The 27,842-nt window shown below is 46.9% G+C and overlaps 1 protein-coding gene across 1 annotated transcript; it reads left to right on the top strand.

Moving 5' to 3' along the window:
* Positions 1-419: 419 nt before the first annotated feature.
* LOC104306826 (interleukin-20 receptor subunit beta-like) lies at positions 420-21,900 on the top strand. The gene is made up of 8 exons (XM_054161266.1): positions 420-654; positions 10,955-11,027; positions 11,493-11,573; positions 12,620-12,808; positions 17,373-17,499; positions 20,583-20,733; positions 21,053-21,195; positions 21,775-21,900. Exons 1-8 carry the CDS (start codon positions 420-422, stop codon positions 21,898-21,900), a joined length of 1,125 nt encoding a protein of 374 aa, XP_054017241.1.
* The last annotated feature ends 5,942 nt before the right edge of the window (positions 21,901-27,842 follow it).

The raw sequence follows: 27,842 nt of genomic DNA, 5'->3' as shown, positions 1-27,842 counted from the left end.
ATGGTCTACATAGAGGCTCCAATGGTCTATATAGAACCTCCATAGACCTCTGTAGAGGCTCCAGTGGTCAATATAGAGGTTCCATAGGCCTCCACAGAGGCTCCCATGGGCTCTTCAGAGGCTCCATAGGCCTCTACAGAGGCTTCCATGAGCTCTATTGAGGCTACTACAGTCTATATAAAGGCTCCATAGGCCTCTATATAGGATCCATTGGCCTCTATAGATTCCCCAATGGTCAATATAGAGGCTCCATCGGCCTCCATAGAGGCTCTACAGGCCCCTATAGGGGCTCCAAAGGCCTCTATAGAGGCTACCACAGTCCATATAGAGGCTACATCGGGCTCTATAGTGGCTCCCAAGGGATCTATAGAGGCTCCCCTGGCCTCTATACAGGCTCAAAGGGCTCTATATAGGCAACCATGGCCTGTACAGAGGCGCCAACAATCAATATAGAGGCTCCACAGGCCTCTGCACAGGCTGCCACGGGCCTCTATAGAGGCTACCAAGGTTTATATACAGGCTCCATCAACCTCTATAGAGGCAACAACAGTCTACAGAGAGGCTCCAACAGTCAATATAGAGGCTGCATCGGCCTCTATAGAGGCTACTGTGGTCTATATAGAGGCTCCATCGGCCTCTATAGAGGCTCCAACGGTCTATATAGAGGCTCCAACGCTCAATATAGAGACACAATCGGCCTCAGCCTACCCCACCCTAACCTTGCCCTGAGGAGCCTGTAAAGAGCCTCTAGAGAGCCCAATGCAGCCTCTATAATGCCCTATGGCGCTTCTATAGAGCCCCATGGAGCCTCTGTAGCACCCTATGGAGCCTCGACAGAGCCTGTATAGAACCCAGTGCAGTCTCTATAGAACCCTATGGAGCCCTATGGAGCTTCTATAGAACCATATGTAGCCCTGTGGAGCCTCTATAGTGCCCTAAGAAGTCCTAAGAAGCTTCTGTAGAGCCTGTATAGAGCCTCTATAGATGCCTATGTTGCCATATAGAGCCTACCCCACCCTAGCCTGCCCCACCCTAGCCTAGCCCTGAGGAGCCTGTAGAGAGCCTAATGCAGCCCCTATAGAGCCCTATGGAGCCTCTATAGATCCTCTGTAGTGCCCTTTAAAGTCTCAATGGAGCCTCTACAGAGTCCAATGCAGCCTCTATAATATGCTATGGAGCCTCTATAATATGCTATGGAGCCTCTATAGAGCCCCATGCAGCCTCTGCATAGCCCTATGGAGTACTATGGAGCCTCTATAGAGCCACTACAGAGCCCTAATGAGCCTCTATAGAGTCCTATGTATCCTCTGTAATGCCCCATGGTGCCCAATGGAGCCTCTGTAGAGCCCTAAGGATCCTCTATATAGCCCAGTGGAGCCCTATGGAGCCTCTACAGAGCCTCTAGAGAGCCACTAAAGAGCCCTAAGGAGCCACTATAGAGCCCTATAGAGCCCTATGGAGCCTCTACTGTGTCCTAAAGAGCCCTACAGAACCTCTATAGATCCCTATGGAGCCACTTCAGAGCCTCTATAGAGCCCTAAGGAGCCCCTATAGAGCACTATGGAGTCCTATGGACCTTCTATAGAACCCTAAGTAGCCCTGTGGAGCCTCTATAGTGCCCTAAGGAGCCTCTATAGAGCCTGTATAGAGCTCTATGGAGCCTCTATACAGATTCTATAGACCCCCTATGGAGCCTCTGTACAGCCCTATGGAGCAACTATTCCCTAAAGAAATGTGAGATTATTTTTACTGCATTTTTGTTTAAGGTCTGGTTAGTTGTGTGATGTTTCCACACAGAAACCTGTGCATATAGTGACTGCCAGCATTGCTCAGCCACATACTCATCAATGTTGTCTTCTACAGTGATGGACAGTAGGAGAGACACAACTTCCATTGTGTCCCCCCCTTCCATAAGAAAAGGAAGAAAGAAACCTTAGAGTCTGTATAACAGACTTGTGGCTCAGCTGAGGCAATAGAAGAGTCACTGGTTTTGCCAGCAAACCAGGAAAACAGTGCCCTAATGTGGCAGTTTGAGGCTATGCCTTTAAGAAAGGGGCACACTGGCTAAATGTTTGTAAAATATTTTGGTATTCTAAACGAATTTCATTGGCCAAGGATTGTGGGAGGTCAGATTGGACCCGGGGGGAGCTGGGAACTTTCTCTCAGTCTTCCTTCCTTCGCTGTCCCTTTCGGCTGGATCTGCTCCTGGGCTTCTTGCCAAGAGATAAGAACTAACTCCCTCCCTGTAACAGGCCTGTCCGCTTCTTCCCCTGTCCTGATAACCATCCTTGTCTCTTCTTCTACCTCTTTGGGGGAGAAGGGAGGTAGGGGGTGAAGGGGGGCACAAGGGGAAGCCCCCCTCCTTGGGGGTTCTGGTTTCTGGTTGAGTTCTTTGGCTGTATATTCCTGTATATATTGTAAAATACCTGTATTTGTTGTGTTACATAGAATCTGTTTCCTTGTAAAATATACTCTCATTTCTCCGACTGGGTTTAGCCGTGGTCTGTTTCTCAGTGGGGGAGGGAAAGCAGAGCCTTTCCTTTCAAACCACCACACTCTTTTTTTTTGGCGCCCAACGTGGGGCCAGGCAATTAAGTAATTAAGTTGATTTATTGCTTGTCTCAGCCAGAGAAACGAAATTAAGATGTTGTGGGTTTTTAAGCAGTTGCTGCTTTCCGTGTGTTCTATATTGGTCTACCGGTACTGCATCGGGTTGATGTTAGACCAGATAGGTAAATATTTAATGCGTAAAATCTATTTGTGGTTTATGCATAGGATCCAGCTGTTGTATAAACACTGTTTGGGTTTTTTTCGGCTCACTAATTACGGCAATAGAACGTCTTCCACTTTGCCGATCGAGATAAGGGAGTTTAACTCTTCAGGAGGTCAAAGAGTAACTTTAAGTGCTGGCTGGGATCTTAAGGTGATTTATTTGACGGGTGTAATCCTGCTGTTGCTGATAATTAATGTCTATCTGCTGTGGGCTCTATATATAGAGAAAAAGGTTTCTCGACCATGTTTTGTGATTAAACAAAAATCTAGGAAGCGTAGGCGTTCCTCTAAATCTGCCCCAGAGTCCTCGAGTGATGAGGAAGGGGCTGCGTCAGTTAGAAAAATAGCAAAACCTATTGGCAAAGCTGCGTTAAATGCTCCACTCTATGACTTTGGCAAGCAGCCAGGGGCGGCTTCCATTCCCAAGATGGCGACCGGTAGTGAGGGAAGGTCATTTCCGTCCGCCATGACAGGACCGGAAGGGGCCCCCACAGCGGCTGGTTTAGATCAGGACCTATCAGCTTCTATCAGGATGGCTGTAAATTCAAACACAGCTCCAGTTAAACAAGTAGCAGTCTTAAAGACCAGAGGTGGAAAGGCCAAAGCTGATCCAGGAGCTAGTGGAGCTAATGGAGGAGAAGAGCAGGAGACTGATCCCGGTGAGGGAACCTCTGCTAAACAGGCTGATCCTGGTGAGGGAACCTCTGCTAAACAGGATGATCCTGGTGAGGGAACCTCTGCTAGGAAAGGGCCTGCTGCAGATGAAGAGAAGGTTCGTCTTAGAGATATAGCTGAGTTATTGAGATCATCACAGGATGGAGATGCAGCTAAGACAGCAGCTGGCAGTGGTGCTTCTCAGCTTAAAGAGATCCTTAGGAGAGTGACAGCAGGATTATGGGGACAAAACGTTCAGGAAGATGTGATAGATGAAGAGGAGGATGACCTGCAGAGCTGCTCGTCACCGAGGGAGGAGATTCGCAATGTCCGCAAAGATTACCTCAGAGCAGATAAGGAACCCATCCTATCTTGGCTTGCTAGGTGTTATGATACAGGTGCTCCAGCTCTAATAGTTGGAGACAAGTCAGCAGCTCAGCTAGGAACTCTCTCAAAGGATAATGGAATAGATAGACATCTAGCCAAGATTCTCGGTAAGGTTAATCTGTGGATACGCCTTTTAATGGCGGTTTCCCTGAGATACCCTTCCCGAGATGATCTTCCATGGAATCCTAAGCCCTGGACTACCATAGATGAGGGAATTAAGCGTCTGAGAGAGTTTGCCATTAGAGAGATACTCTATGATGACCATGATACTCTGAATCCTGACGATATTCCTGTGGCAGCTGGTCTTGCTAAAAAGCTCATCAAGCTTGCTCCTTCCAATTATGCAAACATTCTGGCAAGTAGAATTGGGGCAAGAAATTATGGTGGAGATCCTCCTACGGTTGGCCAATTCACTGATCAACTAAGACAACTGGATGATAGCATGACACGTGTTTCATTGGTTTCAGCCATTGAAACGCTGTCTGGAAAAATTGAGAATTGCATGAAAGAGCTCAAGGATTCCATATACCAATTGGCACAAAGAGATAATTCCAATTCTTCCTCCAGGTGGGTGCAGGTTTCAGCTGTGAGGAATCGACATCCTCCAAGGAGGTCATTCCAAAACAGGCCAAACCAAAACAGACCACCAAGGCAATCACCATGTGGATAACTCTACGTGATCAGTTTGGTGAGAACATGAACAGGTGGGATGGTCAACCAACTTCCAATCTTTTCAGGAGACAGAGGGAACTGCAAAGTGGCAGAACCCAGGGTAGCAATACCAGAAGGGTAGCTGTTACTTCCACAGTTCCCCAGGACAACAATGACAGCTCCAACAGTGACTCCAGTTCTAACACTGCACAGTGTGCTCGTTGCACCTGTGGACATGTACCCCATAATTAGGGGTGCCCTGCCTCCCGCCAGGGGGAGGAGAGGTATAATGGAGATAACAGAATCTATTGGGATGTGTACATCCAGTGGCCTGGCACTTCACACTTTCAGAAGTACAGGGCCTTGGTTGACACAGGAGCTCAGTGCACCATATTGCCATCAAATTATCAGGGATCAGAGTCCATAACGATTCTGGGAGTCACTGGTGGATCTCAAGAGTTAAGTAAGGTAGAGGTTAATATAAGGTTAACTGGTAAGCAGTGGAAGAAGCATACAGTTGTGACCGGACCTGATGCACCTTGCATTTTGGGAATTGATTTTCTGAGAGAAGGGCGTTTCAAGGACCCTAAGGGTTACAAATGGGCTTTTGGAGTAGCTTCTGTAGAAATTGATGGACAAAAGCTGAAGCTGTCTGCTAGACCTGAACTCTCTGATGAATCTGCAGTTGTGGGACAAGACAAGATTCAGGACATTAAGTTGCCGGTTGCTTCTCAGACTGTGCATCACAGACAATACAGAACCAACCGTGACTCTTTGTTGCCCATTCAGAATCTGATTCGTCAGTTGGAGAGTCAGAAAGTCATCAGCAAAACTCATTCACCTTTCAACAGTCCAGTGTGGCCTGTGCGAAAGCCGAACGGAGACTGGCGTCTGACAGTGGACTACCGAGCCCTGAATGAAGTAACACCGCCTATGAGTGCAGCAGTACCAGACATGATGGAACTCCAGTATGAGCTGGAATCCAAAGAGGCCAAATGGTATGCTACCATAGACATTGCTAATGCATTCTTCTCTATTCCCATAGCAGAGGAATGCAGGCCTCAGTTTGCCTTCACCTGGAGAGGAATCCAGTACACTTTCAACAGACTGCCGATGGGCTGGATCCACAGCTCCAGCATCTGTCATGCAGTAATCCATGATGCTTTGGAGGAAGGTGGTGCTCCAGAACACATCCAGTTCATCGATGATATCATCGTCTGGGGTAAAACTGCTGAGGAAGTCTTCGAGAAAGGTAACAAAATCATGGACATTCTTCTGAATGCAGGTTTTGCCATCAAGAGAGACAAGGTGAAAGGTCCTACCACAGAGATCCAGTTTCTGGGAGTGCAGTGGCAGGATGGACGCTGACACATTCCAGTGGATGTGGTAAACAGAGTCTCTACCATGGCAAATCCCGCCAACAAGCAAGAAACTCTACGTTTCTTGGGGATAGTGGGATTTTGGAGACTACACATTCCTGGATACAGTCAGATTGTGAAACCTCTGTATGATGTGACTCGAAAGAGGAACAGTTTCCACTGGGGACCTGAACAGCAAGCAGCCTTTGACCAGATAAAGCAAGAAGTGGTACAAGCAGTGGGTCTGGGACCTGTCCGAGATGGTCCAGACATTAAGAACATTTTGTACACGGCTGCAGGTGAAAATGGTCCAACCTGGTGCTTGTGGCAAAAAGCTCCAGGTGAGACACGTGGACGACCTCTTGGTTTCTGGAGTCGAGGTTACAGAGGTTCAGAGGCAAATTACACTCCAACAGAGAAAGAGATTCTAGCTGCCTATGAAGGAGTGAAAGCAGCTTCTGAAGTGATTGGAACTGAATCACAACTTCTCTTAGCTCCCAGATTACCAGTTTTGAATTGGATGTTCAAAGGCAAGGGTTCCACACCACATCATGCCACAGATTCCACCTGGTCTAAGTGGATGGCTCTGATAACACAGAGAGCTCTAATGGGTACTCTTGAAAGACCTGGTCTGGTGGAGGTGATCTCAAGTTGGCCTGAAGGTACCAACTGTACTAAACCTCGGGAGGAGAGAGTAACTCGTGCTGAGGAAGCTCCTCCTTACAATGACCTTTCAGATGATGAGAAGAAGTATGCTTTGTTCACAGACGGTTCCTGTCGTCTCGTCGGGAACAAGCGAAGGTGGAAGTCTGTAGTGTGGAGTCCAACACGCCGAGTTGCAGAGGCGAAGGATGGAGAAGGAGAATCCAGTCAGTTTGCAGAGGTCAAAGCTGTCCAGCTAGCTCTCGACATAGCTGAACGTGAGAGATGGCCAAAGCTTTATCTCTACACCGACTCATGGATGGTAGCCAATGCTCTATGGGGTTGACTAAAGAACTGGAAGAAGAATGGCTGGCAGAGGAAAGGAAAACCCATCTGGGCAGCCGACCTGTGGCAAGACATTGCTGATCGAATTGAGAGAATTCCAGTGAAAGTGAGACACATTGATGCTCACATTCCGAAGAGCAAAGCTACTGAGGAACAGCAGCACAACCATCAGGCAGATTTAGCTGCAAGAGTTTCTCAAGTAGACAAGGACTCTGAACTTGATCTCGACTGGAAACACCGAGGGGAGATATTCTTAGCTCGGTGGGCTCATGATTCATCAGGACATCAAGGCAGAGATGCAACATACCAATGGGCTCGTGACCGATCCATAGACATTTCCATGGATGCTATCACGCAAGTCATCCATGACTGTGACATTTGTGCTGCTATTAAGCAGGCAAAGCGAATTAAGCCCTTGTGGTATGGTGACAGATGGTCCAAGTACAGGTATGGTGAAGCCTGGCAGATTGACTACATCACTCTACCACGTTCTCGTTCTGGTAAGCAGTACGTGCTTACTATGGTAGAGGCAAACACCGGATGGCTGGAAACTTACGCAGTCCCACATGCAACTGCACGCAACACCATTCTCGGTCTGGAGAGACAGATCCTGTGGAGACACGGAACTCCAGAGAGGATTGAGTCAGACAACGGAACTCATTTCAAGAACAACCTTATAAAGAGCTGGGCAAAAGAGCACGGCATTGAGTGGATTTTCCATATTCCTTACTATGCACCAGCTGCAGGGAAGATTGAACGCTACAACGGTTTGTTGAAGACCACTCTCAAAGCCATGGGAGGTGGAGCTTTGAAAAACTGGGAAAAGCATTTAGCACAAGCAACCTGGCTGGTGAATAGTAGAGGTTCAGTGAACCGAGCTGGACCGGCACATTCAGATCTGCTACGGAGAGTAGAAGGTGATAGAGTTCCTGTTGTTAGAGGAAAGAACCTGTTAGGTAAAACTGTTTGGGTATTTTCGCCCTCAGGAGAGGCTAAACCTGTCCGAGGGGTGGTTTCAGCAGAAGGTCACACTTATTGGGTAATGCAGGAGAATGGTCAAATTCAGTGTATTCCACAAAGAAATTTAACTTTAGATGAAAGAGTTTAATTTCAGACTGTCATACAGCTACAACGCGCCCAAGGGAAGAATCCCTGAGGAATCTACAGTGCACGAACCCTGAGAACCCTGAGAGCCCTGAGTCAACTGAGAGTCCCTGTGTTCCTGTTTACCTTTTCTTCACTTCGTCTGCAGAGAGTCAAGCCGGTTTCCATTTTCCTATTTCCTGACTTTTTTGGACTTCTGAATCATCTACATCTGAGTATAGCCGGAATGGACTATGAACTTTACTCACGAACTGTAAATATTGTTTCTGATTGGATGGACAGTGCGAACAACCAATGAAATTGTTTAGAAGGGGTGGACTGTGGCAGTTTGAGGCTATGCCTTTAAGAAAGGGGCACACTGGCTAAATGTTTGTAAAATATTTTGGTATTCTAAACGAATTTCATTGGCCAAGGATTGTGGGAGGTCAGATTGGACCCGGGGGGAGCTGGGAACTTTCTCTCAGTCTTCCTTCGCTGTCCCTTTCGGCTGGATCTGCTTCTGGGCTTCTTGCCAAGAGATAAGAACTAACTCCCTGTAACAGGCCTGTCCGCTTCTTCCCCTGTCCTGATAACCATCCTCGTCTCTTCTTCTACCTCTTTGGGGGAGAAGGGAGGTAGGGGGTGAAGGGGGGCACAAGGGGAAGCCCCCCTCCTTGGGGGTTCTGGTTTCTGGTTGAGTTCATTGGCTGTATATTCCTGTATATATTGTAAAATACCTGTATTTGTTGTGTTACATAGAATCTGTTTCCTTGTAAAATATACTCTCATTTCTCCGACTGGGTTTAGCCGTGGTCTCTTTCTCAGTGGGGGAGGGAAAGCAGAGCCTTTCCTTTCAAACCACCACACCTAAGATAAGGATAACCAGGATGTGTTGATTGGTCTCAACCACACAAACACACACAAAATAATCTCTGAGCCTTTAAAGGTAGACAGTCCAATTCAGAACTTTCTTGCTTTAAAACTTGTTTCTAGAGAGGTTAATAAGATGAGGTTCACTAGAGTGAATACAAAAAAAGATGTATCCAAAAAGTTGGGAAGTCGAGGGTTAAAAACATCAGGGAACTTTCCTGCACAGCTCACCTTTGTTCAGACCTGGAACATCATTTTGTGTATGAGTCATGTGGAAAAACCAGTGTCTGGTGATGCCACTGAAGTCTATTACATAACTCACACACTTAGGTATGGCAGCTCCCAAATTGAACATGGGAACCAAGAATACAAACAACCTAACTGGTGAGAAGCATGGAGAATGCAACCATCAAATGAGTGGTTAAGCTGCAGAGTGAAGCTCAATAAGGACTTTCTTTCTAAGATAAAAAGTGCCTTGACACTAGTATGGATCCCCCACCAACCAGAAGTGACAGACGTGGCAGTGACTCTTCTGCTTTCTAAATGGCAAGCAATAAATGTCAAAAGATCCATGTAACTTATGCCAAAGAATCATAAAAAAGTTCTCCATTAGTGATTCCACAAAGGCATGAATACAAGAAATATTCTAAGGACAGACAGAAGTCAGAAATTATCATGCTAACATTGCTCATGGACTTGTCAACCTGGTTTTGATCCTGGGTACAACAACTGACATTTAGCTGCTTCACTTCTTAAATGCAGCTTAAAAGGCACTCTCACTTAATAGCAGTTTAAGACTAGTGGAAGATAAACCTTGTTAAGTGAAAAGGATGATTAGAGGGCTGGAGCAACTCTCCTATGAGGACAGACTGTGGGAGTTGGGGCTGTTCAGTCTGGAGAAGAGAAGGCTCCCAGGAGACCTAATTGTGGCCTTGGGGTATCTTGAGGGGGCCTACAAGAACCTGGGGAGGGACTTTTTAGGGTGTCAGGGAGTGATAGGACGGGGGGGGATGAAGCAAAACTAGAAGTGGGGAGATTCAGATTGGATATGAGGAAGAAGTTCTTCCCCGTGAGGGTGGTGAGACACTGGCACAGGTTGCCCAGGGAGGTGGTGGAAGCCTCATCCCTGGAGGTTTTTAAGGCCAGGCTGATGTGGCTGTGAGCAACCTGCTGCAGTGTGAGTGGTCCCTGCCCATGGCAGGGGGGTTGGAATTGGATGATCCTTGAGGTCCCTTCCAACCCTAACAATTCTATGATTCTGTGACATAGATATAATTAAAAATAATAATTAGAGAATAATCTTTAGATAACAGAGATATCTTATGATAGAACAGTTACCCTTTTCCCTGGGAGAGTGTTCTTATACTGGGTTGGTTGAAACCACTCCATCCATTCCTCCTTTCCAGTGGTTCCTTGGGAACCACTCTCTGCTGTGCAGAGAGAACATAATTTGGGACCAGAGAGCAGAAGAACAGAGATAAGCCTAAAGCCTGTTCGTGTAGTGTAGTGCAGGATGTGTCTGTGGGGAGTCCTGCCTTCTGTGCTCTGGGCCAAACACTGCTAAGGATTTTTTCTTAGGATGAGATGAGATAAAATCAACTATAGGTACCATCCCATGTAAGATTTGATGATCTGAAGAGTAGTGTAATAATTTCATTTATAGTCCATTAAATAAGTTTATTCAGTTAGGAAGCTTTGATTTCAGTCAACAACTACTTACATTATTAGAATCCTGCGCACAACAGAAAAGCTACACCAGAGGTAGGATCTTCCACAGCATCCTGTGCAGTCAAGCCTGGAAAGAAACAGCACATTTCAAACCACGGCATGCATTCCAGCAGTCTACAGAGTGCAATAGACTCTCTGGTACTTGACTTCATTGAACTGAACTGGATGGCTTTATGAAAGCTTGACCTTTTCTCACTTTTTGACTGAAACAATGAAAAACTCCAAAATAAGGCAAAGGCTTTGCTTCACCTTTCCGCGAGCGGTGCCAGCCGAACCGCTCCATTATTTCCCTGTGGTTGTCATTGCTGCTACTCTGCAAAATTCTTTCAAACACTATAGTGACAGCAGCAAGATGAGGAGTGTGTATTTCTGATGCAAAACACAGTTTCACACTGTGCTGCTAAGCTTTTTTTTTTTTTTCCTAGTACATTCATCTATTTTCTTTCTTTTGCTGTGAGTTTTAGGTGAAGATGCTTTGCTGCCAGCACCTCAGAATATCTCAATTCTTTCTACCAACATGAAACACTTCTGTAATGGGTTGGGGCAGGTCCCCTCCCCACCACAGGCAGAAATAACGACTCAGACAAACTGATTGCAAAAGTAGTGGAGAGTTTAAATAGAGAACAGTGAGTGTGCACAAAAGGAAACATGGTGACAAGAAAGAAACCAAAGTAAACCCAGATAGACTCCAAACCCCACCTGAGGGTGCATCCAAAACCCCCAGGGCTCCTTCTTCCCCCTCCCTCTGCTGGGCTAGTCTCAGCTGGCCAGGCCTGAGACTGCCCATCCCCCTGTGGCCTTGGGCCCAATCAGGCCCATGGCCGGGAGATCTCTCCCCCAGTTACCAAGTCTCGGAGAGGGAAGGAAAGAGGAAGTGCCAGACCCCACCGCAAAATTTATAGTGGTGCAAGGGATTATGGTAGAAATACCTAATTTCCTGAGTCCACCCACTGGGATGGACTTCTGGACACAGGAAACACCCCTGTAGCAGAGGGCACCCAGCCCAAACTACGACAACTTCTTAACTTGGAGTCCTGAGGTCATCCAGGGAAAAGCTGTGAGATACAGTGTTGAGTTTCAGGGGTAACTTCTGGGTTTTTTCCTCTTCTTTGCTTTTTAGACACTTTAATTAAACTTTGAATCCTGCACTGTTTGGATATCTTGAGCACTATTCAGCTCACAGACACTAAAAAAATAGAATAAAATAAAGTTGATACTCCAGCACTCTCAATCACAAGCAGAGAGAAATAAAAAAAAATCATTTTTCTCCAGTTCTGAGGCAGTTTACAGGTTAATAGACCCCTGGTTTGGATTGGAAGGGACCTTTAAAGGTCATCTAGTCTCAACTCTTCTGCAGTGAGCAGGGATGTCTTCAATCAGATCAGGTTGTTCAGAGCTCTGTCCAGCCTCACCTGGAATGTTTCCAGAGATGGAGCTTCTACCACCTCTCTGGGCAACCTATTCCATGTGGGAGAAGCTAAGAGCCAAACTCTCACCTAGCTGACCTGTTTTTCAGCTTGGTGAGGACCAGCATGTTTCTCACCCCTTGGCCATGCCAAAACCTTTGATCCTTTGGCATTCATTAGACTCCTCAGGACTGTAATGATGCCCTGGGTTCAAAATAAAACCCAAGGTGAGCATTAAGCCCACACATGAAAACTGCCTCTGCCCAAGGAATTCAAAGGTTTGGAAGATGAGCTACTGTTTACTCAGAAGAAAAAAAGAGAAAACATTTGAAATTTAGTCACTGTTAAGCTTTTAAACATGCAACACACTGCAGGAGGCTTCTTCTACATCTTGAGCTATGGCTCGTGTCACAGAATGGCTTTGTAATTCTGGCTTATCAAGGAAGATCAAGTCAGGTGAGTGGGTAGCATGTGATGCATCGACACTGCGTTGGCTACCCCACCTCCTACAATCTCATGCTGCATTTGGCTCATGAAGAAGTTGGCTCTGGTAGATAAGATCTAGAATGCAGCCATACTGGTTTCATACACTCCTGGCATTCCAGTCCCAGTGTGTCCCAGTACTGGTTTTGCCTGGAAAGATCTAGCAAGCAGCTTTAGCCCTTGCCACAGATCTACCAGCCAGCAGACTGCTGCCTGTCTGCTTTCTTTTCCTTTCCTCAGGGAGTATGAACGAGAGTACGACAACGAGAGATGGATTCCCATCTGTGAGTGCTCCCTCATTGCAGCCACAGAGTGTAACATCACAGAGGACATCTCAGCCACTGTGGCCTATAACCTGCACGTAAGGGCAAATGCTGGTGCCAGAAGATCAGAGTGGGGCACCCTGAAAGGTTTCTTCAATCGCATAACAAGTGAGTCCTGCTGTTTGGCTTACGCTGCACCAGCCATGTTAAAATCTGAGAGTGCAGTGTTGAGGGACTGCCCAGGTGTCTGTTTGGTACTGTGCATGGCACACAAACCCATAAACACACAGAGCACACTCTCCCCCTCAGCTCCTCTCGTGCCAGGTTGGAATGTTTTGCTCTTAGACAGCTTCTTGATGCAGGGCTAAATTTATGAGAGCTTGAATTTCAAGGGCTTCAAATACAGGGAAGAAAACCACAGGCATTACTTTGGGCACTCTTGCCCCTGATTTCAAAGAGTTCTGGTAAGTCAGGGTTGCTGCCAATGCTCCATTTAATCTGTCATTTGTCACTTCTGAGGGTCCAGAACCTCATCCTTGGAGGCATTTACTGTGGAAAAGAGCCATGTCACCCTCTGTCTGCCTCATGCTGTCCTGTAACTTCCTATTATAATGCAGCTCTCATTATGGGGTGTGCAGTCATCATCAGTGTCAGCCAGCCTATCCAAAACCAGAGCTGACCCAATCTTAAACCTTCATGAGTCATTGGAAGTTATCTACTACTTCACAAGTGAGCAGTCCTCACTCATACAGAGCACTTAGTCAAAGCAGCACCATCAGAACTGCCAGCTGAGTTGGTGAGTGTCTCTTGGTGTGAAAGTGTTTTCTAGATAGTACTTTAGATTAAAAGTTCTTCCCTTGTCTAGGGACTACGGTGGCACAGACCTGAACCATAGACCACACTGTCAGGTGGAGGTAGGGAAAGATATTCCTTAGCTGGATGGTCTTCACAAAGAAAATCAGTACAGTGAAGTATTTAACAGGTTAGTCCTGTCTCTTAGAGACCTCGATACAATTATTCGTCTAAACTGTAAAGGTTCAGAAGATAGAGTGTGCAACAAGCTGCAGTGTGAATGTGCATTTACAGACAAATGTTTAAAGGAGAAAGAAATGTCAATGTAAGTTCTTGTCCTTATGCAGTTTTAGTGCTCACATTCCCCTGTCCCTGCATTCCCATCTCTTCAGAGACCTGGCACTGGGTCTGAGAGGAGCTAAGGAATTCAAAGCACAGCCCTCAGGTGCTGTAAGTGGCTCATGGACAGTCAGGACACCAGCACAGCCCACAGTACTTCTAGACTGAATGACCCCAGCATCAAAGCCTGAGATGCAGGGACATGAACTATGATAACACATGGAAAACATTTTGAAAGATCTGCCTAAAACTGACAATTTAGCCAATCTGACTTCTTCATTTATCAAAACCAAGAGAAATATAAATGCTCCTCTTTGGTTAGTAGTTGCATGTTGCAATGACCATTTGTTGGTACAGTAGCCCCAAACTTGTTTTGAACCTCCCAATGTTATAATTTCCTTCTTCTTTTTTCTTGTTTACTGGGGGTTTTTTGGTGCTTTTTTTTTTAACACAGCATATTATGCAAATTCTCAGCTTGTAATGTAAACATCTGTATTAGTTTTCTAGGCTTCCCATTCGTGGCATACTCATCGCAGACATACTTGGATTTGGGTTTTGTATTCACGTGTACATGGTTTTTGGTTTTGTATTCATGGCAATTGACTGGATGCGAAAGCAAATTCTCTTAAGAACCTCTCTCCTGTGTGTGGCTTCATGTTGCTCTGTCTTCAAGGCAAGGAGGATGAAACCAGTTTAAACCTCAAAAAAAGTGCTAAGGAGTGACATAGATAAGTAAATATCTTAAGCATAACAGAGATCATAAATATGATCTCTGTACTGCTTGGATTCCCACCTCACCAATATACAGTGTGCAGTCTCATCCATTCTTGATTGATTCTGTCTTGCTGATACTCTTCACAGGAGAATCCCAGACCAAACCAAACTTTGAATATCAAAGTAAGCACAAAGCCAGTCACCTACATATTTCTTTGCATATGTTTACAACAACCTAAGTCCCAGCTGGTCATCAGCCCAAGTCTGTCTAAAACCAGGTAGATACCAAAAGCAAATCAAGATCCATGTGAACTGCCAGGGTTATCCTGAGGTTGCTTTATCCTTCACCTTTTAATAACTGCCAAAATTCCCACGAAGAAGCAGTTGTTTCACTGCTCCTGTTCTGTATGGCAATGATAAGCTAATTCCCAGGAGCAGGAGAACTGGTCTGATCTGGTGTATCAGTCTCTGGATGCCCATCTGGTTCTGCTTCTGTTGATCACACAGAACCCTCAGGCCAGACACTTCCTCCACTGGAGAAAATTTGAAGGCTTTCAAGTTCTGTGCAACTCACAGAACTCCTGCTTGCCATGCCAGTCATGATCCTCCCCAGCTCAAAGTCTGCTTCAGCACATCTACCACATACTGGGAGGTAGAGCAGTGTAATGGGTTGGGGCAGATCCCCTCCCCACCACAGGCAGAAATAACGACTCAGGCAAACGGATTGCAAAAGTGATGAAAGTTTAAATAGAAAGCAGTGAATGTTACAGAAAACCCAAAGCGCAGTGACAAAGAAAGATCCCATCCCCACCTGAGGGTGCATCCAAAACCCCCAGGGCTCCTTCTTCCCCTTCCCTCTGCTGGGCTAGTCTCAGCTGGCCAGGCCTGAGACTGCCCATCCCCCTGTGGCCTTGGGCCTAATCAGGCCCATGGCCGGGAGATCTCTCCCCCAGTTACCAAGTCTCGGAAAGGGAAGGAAAGAGGAAGTGCCAGACCCCGCACTGGATCTTATAGTGGTGCAAAGAATTATGGTAGGAAATACACAATTTCCTGTGTCCATCCCTCTGGGCTGGACTTCTGGACACAGGAAGTGAATGCACCAGGGGGGCACCCAGCTCAAACTACAACATGCCACCCCTGTATTTCATACCATAATCCTTGCACCCAAACACATCATCAGATCAGAAAACTTCTGATGACATGTCCGGCGAAGTCCATATCTTCATCTGGGCGTCCACTCAAACAGTCTCTCATTCAGGCTCAAGCATCAGTCCATTCCAGTTGTTCTTCCTCATGTGATGGAACCTCCCAGCGACGCAGTCCTTCTCCTGCAGCGTGAATTCCTTGTGGACTCCTTGGGACATCCTGGTCACCTGGAAATACCTCACAACTTCTCAGCCAAGCCTTTACTCTCCTATTCAGCGGCAAATTCTCCACCCCTGGGGCAGGCCAGTCGGAACAACCCGGCTCCACGACTGCCTTTTTCAATCCATCCAGGGTGCCGCAGCCAACCGCTTTCACGCGGACCAAAGCTACACGGATGCATGTCAGAGGCACTCCGCACCCCTCACTGGGCGCTCGCGTACCGAGGCAGGACAGCATCCGGCTGCACAACCTCCACCCCCGGAAGAGGGAGGAGATGCGCCACAGCCCACTGAAGAAGCAGGGAGGCGGAGCCAGGTGCTCGGCGCCATTTTCGGAACACGTCCGAAAACACCAGGGAAAGATTTACAGCTGCCGCCGCCGCCTGAACGCAGCCCGGCTCGGGCGGTGCCGCCGCCGCCGCTTGAACGCGGCCCGGCCCGGCCCCCGCCGTCTCTGTCGCCGCGATGCAGAGTCCAAGTCACCTCCAGCAGTCGCTTGCCCGCTCGCCGCGGGTGTCCACTCCCCACAGCGGCCGCGGGCCGACCACGCTCTGCTTGCCGCTGCCCCTCCTCCGCTCCCCGCCGCTCCGCAGAGAACGAGGAGAAGGCAGGTCTCGCCTTCCTAGGCTACTCGAGCATTCTTAAGCTACCCTGGGCAGAAAGTCACAGAAAGAGCCACCCCTCGCTGTTCCCAAACAACAGGAGGGAATTCCATGCCATCAGCCACGCACCAGCTATCCTTCTGCAGTACACAGGAGTTCACACAGTCGCCCCGGTAACACAAAACCTGAGCCCCAACTTTCCAAACCCAAACCGACGCCCAGAACTAAATTTAAACTCTCCATCTTTTGCAATCCGAGCTGCAGTTGGCCCCACGTTGGTGCGCCAAAAATGTAATGGGTTGGGGCAGATCCCCTCCCCACCACAGGCAGAAATAACGACTCAGGCAAACGGATTGCAAAAGTGATGAAAGTTTAAATAGAAAGCAGTGAATGTTACAGAAAACCCAAAGCGCAGTGACAAAGAAAGATCCCATCCCCACCTGAGGGTGCATCCAAAACCCCCAGGGCTCCTTCTTCCCCCTCCCTCTGCTGGGCTAGTCTCAGCTGGCCAGGCCTGAGACTGCCCATCCCCCTGTGGCCTTGGGCCTAATCAGGCCCATGGCCGGGAGATCTCTCCCCCAGTTACCAAGTCTCGGAAAGGGAAGGAAAGAGGAAGTGCCAGACCCCGCACTGGATCTTATAGTGGTGCAAAGAATTATGGTAGGAAATACACAATTTCCTGTGTCCATCCCTCTGGGCTGGACTTCTGGACACAGGAAGTGAATGCACCAGGGGGGCACCCAGCTCAAACTACAACAAGCAGAGAGAAGTTTCTGCCCTGCTGAAGCAACCAGCTATTATTCCAGACTGATGTCACTGTGCTCATGTTGGCAGCTCCTCTTCACCTCGCTGGGAAAAGGAAGACAGTGTTTTAAGGGTTTCCTCTGATGTGTGATAATGGTGCTCTCTCTGCGTTGGAAACTTCCTTGACCCCATCTCTGATGAAGGTCATAGCTGATGGGTATCATTTACTAGTGGAGCTGGAAGACATGGGGCCTGCTTTTCAGTTCTGTGTTCTCTATTGGAAGAAGGGCCAGGAAAGTAGGGTGAGTTTTCCCCTTGGTTTTTGGGCAGTAGCAAAGAGCTCACACACTTAGAGTGGAAGCAGACAGGCATTGCCCATGGGCTGTTTGCCAGTCCAAGCTCCTGCTCTGGGGCTGGGGGGTCTGCTTGGAGTCAGTGTGTGCAAAGATGAGTGGGTTGCTTTTACCCCCATGCAGAAGCTTGCCTGCTCTTTCTGAATTTCCTTCACTGGGAAGAGGAATCCAACCAGAGACCTCAGCTACTGAAGGAAACCAGAGGTTAGAAACCAAAGATGTCTAAGCTGACTTTCTTCTCTGAACAGCATTTAGTTTACTGAGCCCAAGAGGAAGGTGTCACACTGAGGAGCTGCCAAAGTTCTCAGCAGTTTTTTGTGACTGTGAGCTGCAACTTCCTTAGCTGAGGGCATTGCTCACTAAATACTGAAACAGGTTAGATGGAGCTTTGAGCAATCTGCTCTAGTGGAAGGTTCCCCTGCCCATGCTGGAGCTAGATGACCTTTAAGGTTTCTTCCAATCCAAATCATTCTATTATTCTGTTTGCAATAAACACCTTTTCTTCCTTTTTTGTTTTTTTAATTTCTCCTGGGAACTTGGTGCTTCCATAGGACCTCAGAACATGAAAGTGTGAAAGCAGCCATGTACAGTCAGAGACCATCAAACCCTGCATACTATCTGATAGTGGGCAATGGAGATGACTGAGGAAGATTACAGATAGAGAGCCTGAGATTTTTCTGAGATTTCAGAGATACAGCTCCAGGAAATTCCTGAGACAGAAATTAAGTCATTAATAGCCCCTCATGAATTTTTATTCCATTAATTTATCTGTTCTGGTTTTCAAGCTATGTAAATGCTTAGCATGTACAGTTTCCTGTAGTCAGGAGTTCTGCAGCTTAACTTTTATGCAGTCTCAGTCTTGGTTCAGAGGAGAGAGAACAGTTATTCCCTCTTCACTTTCCCCACCACTCTAGCAGTTCTATATTGTGTACCTTTTCCAGGTCAAACACTCCCAGACTACATAACTGGAAAGGCTTCCATGTGGAATAACTATTTTTGCCTTTCCCAAGGTGGGCAGAGAGCAAGTATACACTAACTTAAGGTCCAGTCCCTGACTGTAAAAATGAAGGGGGAAAATTCCCATGAGCATCATTTCACACTTACCTGTGTTGAATTTAATTTATCATTGTCCTGGTGCCATTATTCAAAGCTGTCTGCCACCTCTGTTATTCTGAAGCAGGGTTTTAGTGTCATTAGCATGTATTAGTTTCCACTTCCTGATCATCCATAGCAATACAGTGGGGAGCACAGACCTGCACAGGTTTCCACAGTGACTTCCTTGTGCTCTGAGAATGGACTTGCAATGTAACCACACAAAAACCTTTCTTCTGTCAGGAAGCAGCAGGAACAGGACTGCTCTCTACTAATGGACAAGCCAGGAGCCAAGGGTGATCCCAGTGCAAGCAATGCTGTTTCCAGTGAAACAGAGACCCACAGGGTATGACCACAGTGAGCAGAACCAGATACTGATAACAAAGTCCATCAGGCCTAGGGTCTGTGCAGGGACCCCAGCCAGGAGCAAAGGAGCTAGCACCAGGGAGAGGGCTGGAGGACACAATGGCCAGTGTCCTCCAGTGTGGGTCCTTAGTGTGTCCTTAGTGAGGGTCAATCCAGGAGACCAAGCTACCTACAACAGGGTCTAACCAGGAGACAGAGCTGAAGACAGGAACAGATCCAGATAGCTCAGACAGGGACCAAAGGTCCTGGGGCCATGGAAAGGAGGGTTAAGACAGGAGCACTAGGCAGAGCTGGTGAGGTCTGGTACAGCCTGGTCAGCACACTCTAAGCTCTGATCTTTTTTGACCAGCTCACAGGGCTATTAGCTCAATAGGCTTTGGAAATAGATCTTCTTGACTACCTTTTTGAAATCCCATTGAGCGAGATCAACCTTGTCCATGAGCTTTCTCACACTTGAGAAAGAATCACACAGGTTTGTATCTGATTGCCTTTTATGGATGGAATGTTAACTGTTCTTCAGTATATGATAGTGATCATCTAAACATTCATTCCAAACTTCTGCACAGTTTCCACCAACTGGACTGCCACAGCATTAGGTTTGCTGGTCAGTACATGTCCAGTTCCCTGCTGGGACCCTTTTCAATGATTTCTAAAAATAATTGTCACATTTGATATGTCTGATCTGAGGTTTTGGCAAAAGGTTGCATGCTCCAGGCAGTCACTGACCCAAGTTTGTCCTTGAAGTCTTTTCAAACTAATGGCCCTCAAGATCACATTTCTATTGAGAAGGATATTTTGGTGACTTGCCCTGTCAGGAGAGCCCTGCTGGGTGCTTGGAGATGTCCATGTGTGTCTGATGCTGGAGGATGTACTTCTGTGAGTACAGGCTTTGCAACACAGCAAGAATTAGGAGCAATTAGCTAATTGTTACCAGTCTGCTCATGACTGGGGAGTCTAGGAATAGCACCTTCCTTTTGCTAGCAGTTAATGGAGTCCTTTTCACTGCAAGAAAACAAGGTTCCAACATTGGTATGCTGTTTAAGAGTTGCTGAAGTATGCTACAGTTGCACACACCACATTCATTTGCTTCTCACTATTCCAGTCCATCTTCAATTCATGCTCTAGAGTCAAGACACAGCTCTCACACCCCTGTCCCAGTATAGTTCTGGCACTCCTATCATACCTTGTGCCAGCACAGGCACAATTTGGTGTGCCATCCCAGCAAAACCTCAGGTCAGTCTACACCTTAGGCATCAAGCCCTTACACCAGGGGATTAGATTGTGGTCTGCTGTTGTGGCCCAACATCATAATTATTGTCATTATGCACCTGGCTCACAGCTGCTGATTTCCAACCCTCCTACCCTTCCAGATGTGTGTGGTCTCATTCTGCACTTCACTGTGCTTCCTTGTTTGCTGCTTTTCTCCCTCTCTTCTCTCATTCACAGAGTTCTCTCTGACACCTCCTGCTGCTCCTTCATTTTTTCCCAGTAAAGTTGGGGCTAGCACCATGTTAGGACTGCTGGTCTCAGTTGGGTCCTTGCCCTTTGTTCTGATGCTCTCTCTATCCTGGCAGATGCAGCAGAAGGTGGTGAAAGAGGTCAACTCTGTGGTTCACCTGGACACCATGGAGGCAGGACTTGATTATTGTGTAAAAGCCCAGGCAAAGGTTGAGGCCATCAACAGAAGCAGCAGCTTCAGCCAGACATGGTGTGTGAGTGCACAAGGTAACAGCCTTCTTTCCTTCTCCCTTGGTGCATCTGTGCCCGAGAAGGACACCCCAGCAGCTCTCCCTTTCATTTTCACCCAGTATCTCCTGTCTTTTTTATATATGTGCTGCCCATTTGCTCCTTGGGGGAGGTAAAAAGGGAAGACTCAGTAGTGAAGTCCCCTACCCTGGCACATATATCCTTTTCTGGAGCATGTCAGCAAAGGGTCTCACTGGGGTGGGTGGGAAGAGCAGCTGGAGAGGGTACAGGCTGACTCTATTGAGTGGTTTGTACTCACAGTCTCTCTGACAAGTTCTGCTGCTTCTGTTATTTCCAGGTGGCACATCTGTGTGGCTGGTTACTGCCCTCATCTCTGCTGGTTTTGCTATGGCTGCTCTGACTCTGCCTTTCCTTACCTGGAAAGCAAGTAAAATCCTCTACTATTCCTTCTGCCCCACTGCTGTCCAGCCAGACACACTGGTAATTCTTTTGCCTGTACTTTGTTAGTTTCTAGGGTGCTGGGTATTCACAGGAGCATGGGGCAGGCAGAGAGAGCAGACAGGTGTAGGATGCCTTGTCTTTCCAGTGGGATGAGCTGAGCTGCCGGGGAAAGCAGCCCACATGACCTGGCTGCACGGCTGTCACTGCCTTCAGCTTAGAGCGCTGGACAGAGATGATGCTCCTGGTGCTCATGGGGAAGCAGCTTGGAAGGCAGACACTGACCCTGTCTGGCCAGCTGCTCCCCAGCACAACAGCTGTGACATTGGCAACACTGCTCTGTGTCCCCTGGTGCCAGCACAGAGCTTCTCAGCTCCTTGGTGAGGAGATACCAAGCATTACAAGCAGCATCTCTTCTGGCTCAATCAAGAGAAACCTGTTTAAGTCAGTAGCTTAAACATGCTGTCCAGTTAGAGTGCAGCAGAAGCTTTTGGGGATGCAGGTTCCTGAGCATTTGACCTGTGGGCAGTTGAGGCAGAAGGGATGAGTTTGTGGGCAGAGGAAGACAAGAAGCTGGCTGACCAGCCGGGGGGGGGTTAAGCAAATGCATTTGTCTTACAGAAAATATCAGATCCCCCCACGCAGCTGATGCTGTGTGGCAGTGAAGAAGCTGAGCAGCGTGATCTGATGGTGCGTGTCATACCCTCAGAAGAAGTTCTCCAACTGTGGATCCAAGAAACACTTTAGAGCACCCCAGGAATAACAAGTGGATCTGGTGAAACATAAGGCATCACTTAAAGAATGTGCCTTTTACAATTTTGTTCCTGCAGCCTAGCATCAGGCCATGAGGTGGCAACAAAGCACAGTGAAAAAAGTAGAGGTGACTCAGGACTTTTGCTGACTCTGTGTTCATGCCCCAGTCCTTGGGCACCACCACACCTTGTGTGCCAGCCCAGTTGCTTGGTTTAGTCCTGTGTCACTAGCTCCTGTCTGGACAACATTAGGATAGAGTGTTTTGGTATTAAAGAGTAAAACTGGTAGTGCTGAATCTGCAAATGATACAGTGAGAAATTCTCTGTGAGGCTCAGGGTGGATTTCCATGGTTGTTGATAGTTAATGAAGAAATGCCTCATTTCCATATGACAAGGGGCTCAAACAAGACTGGGGAGCAAAGTGGAGCAGGGCATGTGCATGGGCTTGTACAGCAGCAGCTCTCATGCATAGCTCCCCATTACAGAGGCCTTGGGGGTTAAGCTGGTTTAGAGAACTCCTGTTTCTCACATTTATTTTATTTATTTTATTCCCCACTGATTTGGATGAGCTCAGGGTCTTGGTTTCTAGTGTTCCTATACAGGACATGTCCATTCCATGGCTGTAGATCTAGGAAGCCTTACCAGTTCCTTCTCACTCTTCCCTTCTGGTATTGCATTATGGCAGTACCAGCAATTGTTTAGGGATACATAAGGAATCAGGGGGTGGGAAAATCTTGTTCATTTGAATGTGAAGAGCTTTATAAATCACTATTTCCCAGCTCCATGCTGAGTATATGTTTCTATCCCACTTACATTAACAGATTTTATGCCTTTCCTCATTGCCAAGACAGTGGTTAAACAGTTGTTCAAAACTGCTCAGGCAACGTTAAAACAAAACAAAACCCTGATAAAAAGTCTTGCAACAGAGAAGTGAAAGGGAATTGTTTAAGTGCTGCTGCCATTTTAGCAACACCATATTCCATGTACGTGAGGAAATTTCAGTTTGTGTCTGGGGAGACTTGAAGCCAAATTGGAGATGCTGATGGAAAAACCTCACTTTGAAGTACCTGCTGCATTTTCTTAAGCCTGAAAATCATGGTGCAGGACAACAGCAATTCCTTTGCCATCCATGTCCGTAGCAGTGGCACTGGCAGAGGCAGCAGCCATCAGTCACTCTGTAGCTCGTTTCTGTGTACTACAAGAGTTAATCCTTCCTTAGCAGTCATGGCAACAGCTGCCTTTGAGAAGGGATTTTGCTCCCACACCATGGTTCTCCATTTCAAAGAAGGACCAGACAAGTAACCACAGTGAAGAGCAATGTGTGCTGCTGAACTTCGCTCTGTTTCTTTCCAGTGATGTGGCAATAAGTGGCTCCATTTCTTTTACACCAGACTTCTTTTTACTCTCCGCAAACAATAAAAATAATGTGGCATGAAAATAAAGCACAACCTTTTGTATGCAACCTTCATGTAGCCTGTAGGATGTGATTCCCAAAATCCAGCTTTTTCCTGAAGACTCTGTAAGAACAGAAGAAATATTGGTAAGATTGGTTCCCAAAGCAAAAATGATTCTATTTAATGCATGCCAGCATACAGTATGGTGATTTTGTGAACATTTAAAAGAGCTGTATGATATTAGTGGGTTGACAAGAAAGCAAGGAACTCAGTTACCTGTTCCATCACACTGACTGCTGGGATATAACCTAATTTCTCCTGCGAAGTATATTTCCTTAGAAGTATTTCACTGCTGGTAATTTTTAAGGGCGGATAATAATAAACAGTTCAACATCTTTATCAATGACATTGATGAGGGGATGGGCAGACAGAGCATCTGCTCAGCAGGTTTGCTGACAATACCAAACTGGGGGGCTTGGCTGAGACACATAAGTTTGTGTGGCCTTTCAGTGAGACTTGGACAGACTGAGAGCTGGGCAAAGTGGAACCTAATGAGGTTCAAAAAGGATAAGTGCAGAGTCCTGCACCTGGGAAGGAAAATAAACTGCACCAGTACAGGTTAGGAGGTGATCTGCTGGAGAGCAGCCCCATGGAGAAGGACCTGGGAGTCCTGGTGGACAACAAGTTCTCCATGGGGCAGCAATGTGCCCTGGTGGCCAAGAGGGCCAATAGGATCCTGGGGTGCATTAAGAAGAGTGTGGCCAGCAGATTGAGGGAGGGTCTCCTCCTCCTCTACTCTGCCCTAGAGAGGCCCCACCCAGAATATTGCATTCAGTTCTGGGCTCCCCAGTTCAGGAAAGACATTGATCTACTTGAAAGAGTCCAATCGAGGGCTATGAGGATGATAAAGGGCCTGGAGCACTGCCCCATGAAGAGAGGCTGAGAGCCCTGGGGCTGTTCAGTCTGGAGAGGAGAAGACTGAGAGGGGATCTAATCAATGTCTATAAATATCTGAAGGCTGGGGGTCAGGAAGGAAGGGACAGGGACAGCCTCTGCTCACTTGTGCCCTGGGAAAAGACGAGAGGCAATGGATGCAAACTGCAGCACAGGAGGTTCCACCTCAACATGAGGAAGAATTTCTTCACTGTAAGGGTCACAGAGCACTGGAATAGGCTGCCCAGAGAGGTTGTGGAGTCTCCTTCTGTGGAGACTTTCCAGCCCTGTCTGGATGTGTTCCTGTGTGATTCTATCCTGTGCTGGATTCTATGATCCTTCTCTGGCAGGGGGGGTTGGACTGGAAGATCTCCAGAGGTCCCTTCCAACCCCTAACATCCTGTGAGCCTGGGATTTGACTCTCCAATCAAACTGAGCTCTTCAATTTGAGAAGTTACCATTTCCTGTATTTTCTGCATGCTTACAATACTTTTTGTCTCTTTAAAAGTTATTTTCTTTTCCCCCAACAAAATTCAAAAGTAATCAAAATCACCACTTTGCCTACAAATCGATTCAGTTTCTTGTGAAAGTGATAGTGTCCCACAAATGAAGTGCTACAAAGATAATAAACATCTAAACCAGTGCAGATAAAGATGTTTATTGTTTCAAGAGTCTATGTCCAGAGGGTTCTGTGGCTATTAAAGTACAAAACTGCAGAAAGAGAAAATTACTCAGTTCTGGTCTCTTGTGGTCTTCTCTGTAAAGGGAACTATGAAAAAAATAAATCAGCAATTACTAAATCAAGGTATAAAAGAAATTAAAAGATGGCAAGGTTAAGTGAAATTGCTCAAATAAATATCGCCCATGGAGCCCTAATTTGGTTTCATTCAGTGTATGGGCAATAATTTAGCTATTACTACAGAAATGGCTACTTCTGAGGAGTTTAATGTTTGTGATTTGCTTCGAATCAAGCTCGAACCTTCCTTAATAGCCAAGGACATGCTCTGGCAATGCAGACCAGCAGGCAGGCATCCTGCCCTAGAGACATCATCTTTGCCCCTCCAGCCTTCAGTCCCAGAGCCAGGTTGGACAGGAGCTTGCACTTGCTTTATGGATCTTCAGCACTGCAATAAAATAGAGAAAAGAGAAAAGTGCCAGCCTGAACCTTCCTGGTGCAGCTGTGTTTAACAATGTTAATGGCCAGCCTTGCCCATTCCAGGGTCTGCTGTGCCACCCCCGAGTCTGTCATTCCTCACCACTGACCCTGAGACAGCTCTGCAAGGCGAGAAGAGCTGGCTCCATGGCCATCCAGAAAGGTGAATTCTCCATCTCTGGAGTCATTCCAAAAACTCCTGCATGCCATCCTGTGCCACCTGCTCTAGGTGAACCTGCTCTGGCAGTGGGGTTGGACTAGGCATTCTCCAGAGGCCTCTTCTAACCCCTACTGTTCTGTGACACGGACACATCACACCAGAGCTGGTCTTTGACACAGGCCCTCCAACTACTGACCCCACAGCGTTTGTTAGCCTCCTCAACAAGAAAGCTGAAGGACCTGTGTCTTGACTGTCCCTTGGGACATCAACAGCTTTTCATTTCTTTTATAATTTTTGCATTAACTAGTTTTCATATCAGCCATCTGAATCAAGACTGTGAGGCCTATTTAAAGACACAGCAGAGGCTGAAAGCAAATGCATTCCACCTGTCAAAAAAGACTAGGAAGAGCAGAGAAGCGTTGGCATGGTGAAACACCAAGGTGAGGGATGATAGCACCAGCAATAAGGCATCCTTCAAAACCTGAAATGATACCCAAAATTGGGGGGGGAGGGGGAGAGGGAGGAGGGGAGGAGAGAAAAGGGATCAAAATTCCTATAGTATATAAATTTAAACACACAATAAATGAGGACAAAAAGAGCCTGAGATACAACTTCCTGCAAACATCTAAACTAATAATAGATCCTAGGAATGGGATGCTTGCCAGGGAGTCTGCAGGGCCAACAGATGGTCACATATCAAGGAGCTCTCTGGGAAGCTGGAGCAAACTAAATTTGTTGCAACTTTGATTACCATGAAGAAGTTTATGAAGGTTCCCATGCTGAATCTTCATGCCTGAAAACATAGAATTACCTTTCACAAGAAGATATGCCTGAAGTGTTTATCCATTAGGAATATCATGAATACATGCTCTGATATTCAGCCTGGAGTTCCTGCAGGAGTTTTGAATACTAACTGTGATGCTCAGCTCCTCATTTGATCCCAGGATAACTCAGGCTGGAAGAGGCTCCAGGAGGTCTCTAGTCCAACTTCCTGCCCGAAGTAGGGCCATGGCAGGGTTTATTAGGTCTGACCTTCTCAGTCTCCAAAACCAGAAACTACACAGCCTCTTTGAGCAACCTGTTCACTTTCTTGGCTGTCCTCATGGTGAAAAAGAACATCTCCATGAGTCTGGACAGAAGCACTCTTGCATTATGCTGGACATACTGCTGAACTTGTAAAGCTCACCAGTAATTTTCATCTAGGTATGTAGAGACTTGGGATGGGGGGGGTTAGGTGAAAAGAACTCCAGACAGCCCTTCCTACCACAAATATTCCACAATTCACATCTGGCAGAACTGTTTTAACTGAGTGCCCTATAACTGTGCAGACTGATCCAGTCCATTGTGGTGGAAACCAAGAGTAACATGCAGAATAACAGATCTGTGTGAAAGCTGACCACTTTGGAGAAGATAGAAAAGGAAGATCTCTTCAAAGATGCACACAACCTGAGAGGTGGAGAGGTGAGGTTTTACCTGAGGCCTTGCAGGAAACAGAGAAAGGAAGGGACTTCTGCCCTTCCAAAAGTCAGTCAAGAAAGGGATTGGAAAGAGTAAATATTCATAATCAGCTGTGAGCAGGCAGTCCTTATGCTGGACTGCTGGACATTTTCCCTCCTGCAGCTTCATTCCTATTTAAGTTCCCAGAAGATTCATTGCCTTTTTCCTTTGAACAATTGCTCTTTCAATTCGCCCCCCTGCTGAGGCCAAGGACTTCACACAGTCCCACGACAGTGGTTTCCGATAGAAACCACCTCCGGCTCTGTGCTTTTTAACATCCTGTGGCCCTCAAACCAACCTCCCACTGTATAATCTCTGTCTGTTCACTGCTGTGCTTTCATTCTGTGTAGCAGTGTCCTGCTCGTCCTCCAGGTTGCTGATATATCTCATGCCTCCTGCTGCTCTCCAGACAGCCTGATGGCTAATGCTTTCCCTCATTGTGCCAAGTCCTGGCCTTGCCTCCCTCTTCTGCCATCTGCTAGAACTTTACTGTTAATTCTGACATTGTTCCCGTCACTCTGCTGAGTTTGGTGCTACCTTAAATGTCCTGCAGTTGAGAGGATGTCTCTCACCATGGCACTGTGTGTCATTCTGGGACAGTCTAACACAGGCCTTCTCAGCTTCTCACATTTTTCTGCATGGTTTGGCATTTTCTTAGTCCCTTCTGCATAATCATTCATTTTTCTTCCAATGCACTGTGAAATATTGTCCCCTGCTAGGCACAAGCATCTTGTCACCAGCCAGTTATCTGCCTGTTGACCTTTTCTCTGCCACTTGGAACAGTTATGCAATTACCTACC

The sequence above is a fragment of the Dryobates pubescens genome, chromosome 4, assembly GCF_014839835.1.
Source record: "Dryobates pubescens isolate bDryPub1 chromosome 4, bDryPub1.pri, whole genome shotgun sequence".
Classification (NCBI taxonomy): domain Eukaryota; kingdom Metazoa; phylum Chordata; class Aves; order Piciformes; family Picidae; genus Dryobates; species Dryobates pubescens.
Note: the sequence above shows the minus strand (reverse complement) of the source record. Positions and strands in the feature narration are given on the sequence as shown.

Coding starts and splice junctions, on each gene's coding strand:
- LOC104306826 (XM_054161266.1), top strand. CDS start 420: ATGGCCTGTACAGAGGCGCCAACAATCAATATAGAGGCTCCACAGGCC. Junction 11,028..11,492: donor ATGAAACACTTCTGTAATGG/GTTGGGGCAGGT, acceptor GAGGGCACCCAG/CCCAAACTACGACAACTTCT. Junction 12,809..17,372: donor GGTTTCTTCAATCGCATAAC/AAGTGAGTCCTG, acceptor CTCTGCGTTGGA/AACTTCCTTGACCCCATCTC.